The sequence below is a fragment of the Alligator sinensis genome, unplaced genomic scaffold (assembly GCF_000455745.1).
Source record: "Alligator sinensis unplaced genomic scaffold, ASM45574v1 scaffold1822_1, whole genome shotgun sequence".
Lineage (NCBI taxonomy): Eukaryota > Metazoa > Chordata > Crocodylia > Alligatoridae > Alligator > Alligator sinensis.
The window spans coordinates 15240-22714 of NW_005843456.1; the positions used below are offsets into that span (position 1 = coordinate 15240).

The window sequence follows — 7475 nt, forward strand, 5'->3', positions numbered from 1 at the left end:
CCCACCCCTCTTTCCTGCCTATGCAGGAGGGTGGATTTCAATGAAGTAGGGAGAACAGCTGGGGAGACACTGAGGTCCTGGAGGGAAGGGGAGTTGGGTGTCCAAGAAGAGTGATCGTTCCATAAGGAGATAATCCTCCAAGCCCAGAGGGAGGTAATCCCAACACAGATCAAAGGGGGCAAGAGGGTGCAAAAGCCCCCGTGGCTCAGCAAAAGCATCCAGGAATGTCTCCTATCTAAAAAGGAGGCGTACACCCAATGGGAGGGAGGGGCCATCACCAGGGAGGACTATACCTCGGTTGCTTGGGGCTGCAGGGAAGCGCTCAGGAAGGCCAAGGCGAAGATGGAACTGGGACTAGCTACCCAGATCAAGGACAACAAGAAGTCCTTTTTTAAATACATAGAGGGTAAAAAGAAGGTACCGGGTAACATTAGGCCTCTGCAGGACACACTAGGAAATCTGATTGTTGCACCAGACAGCAAAGCTAACCTATTTAACAATTTCTTTACCTCCAGTTTTCTGACCAGTGAACAGGTCATCCCCCCCACTGGGACCCCTGTAGGCCCCAGGGGAGGTGCACCCAGGCCTAGGGTCAGAGAAGACCTAGTCATGGAACTTCTGGAGGATTGGATGTATTTAAATCAGCAGGTCTTGATGATCTCCACCCCAAAGTGCTGAGAGAATTAGCAGAGGTCATTGCAGGACCACTGGCATGGCTTTATGAGCACTCATGGTGCGCTGGCGATGTACCAGAGGACTGGAAAAGGGCCAATATGTTTCCCATTTTCAAAAAATGGAGGAAGGAGGACCCAGGAAACTACAGGCCTGTTAGTCTTACCTCAGTCCTGGGTAAGCTTTTTGACAGAATTATCCTGGCACATGTCCATGAGGGGCCAGCAGGGGAGATTATGCTTAGGGGCAACCACCATGGGGTCATTAGAGTCAGGTCCTGTCAGACCAACCTGGTGGCCTTCTATGACTAGGTCACAAAAGCCTTGGATGCAGGTGTTGTGGTGGACGTAGTCTTTCTGGACTTTAGGAAGGCCTTCAACACTGTCTCTCACCCCATTCTCGTTAAAAAAAGTAGGAGGCTGTGGCGTCAATACCTACACAGTCAGATGGGTTACTAATTGGCTGGAGGCCTGCACCAAGAGTGTGGTGGTGGATGGGTCTTATTCGACCTGGAGGGATGTGGGCAGTTGGGTTCCACAGGGCTCAGTCCTCAGGCCCGCGCTGTTCAACATCTTCATCACCAACTTGGACAAGGAGGTAAAAAGCACCCAGTTCAAATTTGCTGATGACACTAAGATGTGGGGGGATGTGGGCACGGTAGAAGGGAGGAATAGGCTGCAATCAGACCTGGACAGGTTATAGGGGTGGGCGGATGAGAACAGGATGGGTTTCAACACTGACAAATACGAGGTACCTCACATGCGAAGGAAGAACCAGCAGCATACCTACAGGCTGAGGAACTCCCTTCTCGTGAGTGCAGAGGCAGAAAAGGATCATGGAGTCATTATTGATGCCAAAATGAACGTGGGCTGACAGTGTGGGGACGCAGTCAGGAAGGCCAACCGTACCTTGTTATGCATCCACAGATGCAGCTCAAGCAGGCCCAAGGAGGTGATCCTCCCCCTCTATGCGACATTGGTTAGGCCGCAGTTGGACTACTGCGTCCGGTTCTGAGCGCTGCACTTCAGGAGCGATGAGGATAGCACCAAGAGGGTCCAAAGGAGGGCCACTCGCATGATCAGGGGGCAGCAGGGCAGGCCCTATGAGGAGAGGCTTAGGGACCTGAACCTGTTCAGCCTCCACAAGAGAAGGCTGAGCGGGGATCTAGTGGCCATTTACAAACTAGTCAGAGGGGACCAGCAGGCATTGGGAGAGTCCCTGATCCCCCGAGCTCTACCAGGAGTGACTAGAAATAACAGTCACAAGCTGGCAGAGGGTAGATTCAGACTAAGCATCAGGAGGCGCTACTTCACAGTCAGGGCGGCTAGGATCTGGAACCAACTTCCAAGAGAAGTGGTGCTGGCTCCTACCCTGGGGGTCTTTAAAAGGAGGCTGGATTAAAACCTTGCTGGGGTCATTTGACCCCAGTTCTCCTTCCTGCCATGGCAGGGGGTCAGACTTGATGATCTGCTCAGGTCCCTTCTGACCCTACCAACTATGAAACTATGAAACAGTCACCTGCATCCAGATGGACCCTCAGAAGCCTCCAGTGACCCTTGAGACACACACATTTGCATTCTATGACCATGTGGCAGTTCCTAAGCCAGTAATTCAATAGTGTTTTTTTTTATGGACATCTTAGTAATTGGTAAGTGGCCTCTGTGTGAACAGGACAGGACAGTAGGCCTGTGCAAATAGGGAAGTATTCAATTCGGAATCGGCCGATTCAGAGGGCAGTGATTTGATTTGGAGATTTGGATCACTGTCCAGAAGCTATTTGGCCAAATCAGCTTTGGAGGATTCAGCACTGATTTGGACAGATTCTGTGATTCAGATCAGCCAGCAGAGGCAGACACAGCTGGCCAGCTCCTCTGGCTGTGCCTGCCTCTCCCTGGGCAGGGAGAGCTGTGGAAGGAGCCCCCATGGCTGTACTGCCTGGCCCCATCCCCTGCCCAACCCCAGCCTAGTCCTGGCACTTTAAAAACAAATGAACAAAAAAAACCAAACCAAAAAAAAAAAAGCTCCATTCTCACCGGCTGCAGGAGGGGTGATGGGAGCCTTTGGGTGATCATGGCAGAGCCCCCACTTTTGGGGCAGCGGGGGCAGCAGGGATTGCCTTCCCTGCTTGGTACCCGCACAGCAGCTGTCCCATGGCATGTATGCAGTGCAGCTCTGGAGGTTGCCACATGCTGCCTGGGAGTTGGGGCCACTGAGGCTGAGTGCTGCCAGGCTACAGCTGACTGCTGCATCCACCCAAGCTTCCAGGCTGTGCACAGTGCCCAGCTGAGCCACACTGCACCCGAACGATGTGACAGCTGCCACATGGGTGCCTGGTGGGGAGGGGCGATCCCCGCTGCCCCCCACTCCTCCCTGCTCTATCTCATGTCACTTTACATAAAGCACTATGAATAATAGCCCCCCTCCCAACCCAACAAATGTTCGTCATGGTTGGGGTATTGGGGGGAGGTGGGCCAGGCTGGTGGGAGGCAGTGGGGGTGCATTCCCTCACCCACCACCCAGGCCTCCTGATAGTGGCAGCACAGAGCTACCAGCTGCTTTTGCGTAGCCAGATCTGAGTGGGGGTGGGAGATAGGGTGGATTGGAAACCCCTCAGCTATTGGGCCTTGCCTGGCTCTCCCCAATACCATAGATGGGGTAGCTGCGGGGGTGGGTCTGTGAGGTAAGGGGGTTCCATCCAACCCCACTCCCCTCATCTTAACTCTGGCCATTCAAAAGAAGCTGGAGGCTCTGTGTTGGCTGCTCCCTCCTTCCCCACCCCCCCCGACAGCCCCATCCCTGAGTGAAAGATGAATGTTGGAGGGAGCACAAGTTCCCTAAAGCACTCTGCTTTAGAGTGCCTTAATCAAATACTTCATTTGACTAGAGTTAATTTTTGTGCAATCAGCAATTTTTTAAGTGCTCTGCAGCCATGCCTGTGTACTAAGTCAAGGCTGTAGCATTTAGGAGCCAGATACACAAAAAATGTAACTTGTGTAAGCAGCTTTAGTTTTAGGTCAGACCCAATGTGTTTTTTTCTCCGATTATGTGGTTGTTGAGGCACCAAAGTATGTCTATTTTACCCTAGCTGTTAATAATATGGCATAAACTAGTCTATTAAAAACAAGGAATTGTTTAACCTCAGCTGGAAGGCAGCCTTTAGAAACAGGACACAGGTACATGTTGTACCTGAAATTTAGGCAGGTCCAAATTGTCCTAAAACCCCTACTTCTGATATGAGGATTTACTTTATCTCCCAATACTTTCTGTCTCTCTTAAACCTGGTCAAACCATGTTATTCAGCCAATTAAGAGAGCAGAGAGAATTCAGTAGGTCACCTCTTCCATCTCTGTACTCTAAGACAGGATTAAGCCATCCCTGACAAATGGTTAATCTAACCCAGCAGTAGGCAATTAGTTTGGCCAGAGGGCCACTTAGGGAGTTCCAGTGAGCTTTAGGGGGCTGGGTCAGTCTCCCCCCCCTCCCCTACAGCTCACCAAAACTCCCAAAGTGGCCCCTACACATGATTAAGCGGCTGGGGTGGGGCCACAGGCAGGCAGGGAGCATCTGGAAGCAGGTTGGACTGGTGGGTCCAGGGCTGGGGATAAGGATCGTGATAGTGAATGTGGGGTGATGACAATGCAAGGCAGGGGCTGGGGCAGAGCCATGATCTGCTGCATTTATGCCTCTGTCATGGATGCCAGTTCTGTGGGCAGGGGCATGCAGGGAGTGGATTGCAGCTCTGACCCAGCCTGGCCCCACACTTTCAGTGCCCAGAGATCCTGGGGTACCCATGGACACCAGTTGGGACCCATACAGGCAAGGCACACAGCCGGGCAGACAGGATGGGTATGCAGGCAGACGAGGAGCCGTATCTGGGACTGACCCTACCTGCCCATCTTGCTCCTGGACATGGTTCCCCACCTGCCTACAGTCCCATCCCAACTTCCCAGGTGTGTGCCCTGCCTATGTGGGTCCTGGCCATGGCAGTGGGTGCAGGGCAGGTGGGCTGGGGTGCCCAGGCAGCAGGGCAGGGGCTGGCAGCAGCAGCTGGAAGGAGCCAACACTGGGGCTGCTGGGAAATGGAGTTTGGCTGTCCACCTGCCATCCTGCCTAAGCTGTGGTGCATGCCCAGAGGCAGTGGGACTGGCCACACATGCCACAACCCCTGCTTCCCCCTGTACTTGGGCTGGGGTGGGGGCAAGTGACCTACTGTGGGGTGAATCAGACCCACAGACAGTATTTTGCCCACCCCTAAACTAATCTATATTCAAATTCCTCCACTAAAAGTCTTTTTAAAGGAAATTGCTTTAAACCTCATACAGTACTCTTTTTAAAGTCTCTTCAGCACTGAGTAAAACAGAATAAATACCGAACTTGTCTCTCTGGGAAGAATGCTAGAGATTAAGAAATGGGGAGGGAAATAGTCCAGTAATTAAGGTAGTGACTGGGCAAAGCGAAATGCTAGTTTTATTATGCCGTTTGCCTAAAAGTATCTAATTTTCCAAAAGGTATAAAGCATTAATCCAAGATGTACCATTGGATAAGCAGTGTGATATAATGTTATACATTTATTCTCTCTTTTAGCATGCATGTCATCAAAGGAAATATCACATGTCGGACAAATCCTTTGATGGCCACACATGAAACTCCCCCCAATTTGAGCATGAACCATGGTTAACTATTCTTAGAATATGGCATTCAGTTGCATGCCCATTTTGAAGTGTTTTTATCCAGAATATATTTTTCCACTTTGCTTATGATAATACATTTTGGGACAGTATCAAAAGGCCTATTACAGTCAGGGTATATCAAATTTACTATGTATATCTTGTCCCCCCTAGAAGTCCCTGTCAAACAAGGAGATGACACTTGTTTGACATGATATAGTTGCAATCTTCTTAGTATTTTCTGCACATTTACAAATTCTTCAACTAATCTTTTTCCCTGAAAATTTTCAGGTAGCATAGTTTGTCAAATATTCACCAAGTACCCCTTTTTACACAAATAGTAAACAAACAGCATAAAAACAATTATAGAAAGATGCACATATAATACCCATTACAAGTTACAAACCTGCCTCTTGTCCTCCATTCGATTTTTTTCCCACATCTTTCATTTCCACCATATTCAAAATACAGAAGACACAAAACTTGTATGTAGGGATTATAAAGACAATTCATTATGGAGAAAAGTGGATAGGCATTGCAAGTATCTCCATTCTCTACATTCCTGTCCAAATGATCATATATGGAGATTTGATCAGGATTTTATTTGAACTGTTCCAATAAAAAAATCAGAAATGAAAAATCTAACTTTTCTTTCATGTTCATGAAGGATTGCTGGTTGGTTTGGGAGTTTGGTGGGGAGCAAAACTAAACAGACCTAAACCTAAAGCCACATTTTGGGAGGGTTCGAAAATTATACACATTAGCTAATGAAAAGAAGACCTATTGGATGACCTCTTTCTTGAAACCAGAAACATTTTCAGATTTTAAGGTTTTCACTAACAGAGTAAACATCTAGACTCATTTCCTAGCACTGGGGGAAACAGAAATCTCCCTATAGAAAACAAAACAAAGCAACAGAACAACAAAAATTAAAATGTCCATTTTTTCTGGCTTTTGATAACTCTCCTTATTTGTCCTATTCTTATCTCCCAGAGTTCAGAAAGCACATTCTGGTTATCACCCTTCTCAGAGCCTCCTTCACTTCCTTGTTCCTCAGGCTGTATATGATAGGGTTTAACATGGGGGTAATGACCGTGTAGAAGAGAGACAGCAGTTTGTCTATATCTGGGGCATATGCAGAATTAGGGCGCAGATACATAACAGTGCCAGTCCCAAAAAACAATGTCACCACCACCAGGTGTGAGGAGCAGGTGGAGAAGGCTTTATGCCTGCCCTCAGCTGAGGGCATCTTCATGATGGTAGTGATGATAAGTAGGTAGGAAACCAAAATCAAGACAAATGGAAAAGTTATGAATACCAGGGCAACAATAAAGACTACAATTTCAGTCAGAAAGGTGTCTCCACAGGCCAGCTTCAGGATTGGGGGGATGTCACAGAAAAAATGATTGATTTCATGGGAGCCACAAAAAGGTAAGATAAAAATGACTGAGGTTTGTCCAAAGGACATGAATATACCACTGAGCCATGACACAGCAGCCATCACTGTGCACCTCACGTTATTCATGATGCATGGGTAGTGTAAGGGATGGCATATCGCAGCGTAGCGGTCATATGCCATGATGCCCAGGAGGAAACATTCTGTGCCCCCAAAAAATAGAAGGAAATACATCTGTGTGGCACAGCCAGTGAATGAGATGGTTTTATCCTCCAAGAGGAGGTTGGCCAGCATCCTTGGGAGGGTTACCGAGGTATAAGAGATCTCCAGGAAGGACAAATTCCTGAGAAAAAAAATACATGGGTGTGTGAAGGGCAGGGTCTGCCAATGTCAAGGTAAAGATGAAAAGGTTTCCTGTCAGTGCAATTATGTAGCTCATTAGGAATACAAGAAACAGCAAGGCCTGTAGTTCTAGAAGGCCAGACAGTCCCAGGAGAACAAATTCTGTGATAGCAGTCTGATTCTCTCTTTCCATGTAGGCTTTGGGCTCCTCAGGACAAGATTTGTTCCTGAACAAAGAGAGAACCAATACAGCACAGATTTTCTCATACTGTTAAGTAGTAGAAATTAACAGGGAAAGCTGCTCAGACCGACTCATTCTAAAGACGCAGACTCAGAAAGATTTCATTCTATCCTTTTCTTTCCAATCTCCATGCCCTCTACTGCTCCCTTACCTTTAG

The 7475-nt window shown here is 48.3% G+C and overlaps 1 protein-coding gene across 1 annotated transcript; it reads right to left on the reverse strand.

The window, feature by feature from the left end:
- Positions 1-6321: 6321 nt before the first annotated feature.
- On the reverse strand, positions 6322-7270 carry LOC106723270 (olfactory receptor 10A4-like). The gene is given in 2 exon segments (XM_014527359.1): positions 6322-7089; positions 7091-7270. Coding segments are annotated over 2 exon segments (948 nt in total).
- Between the last annotated feature and the right edge of the window lie 205 nt (positions 7271-7475).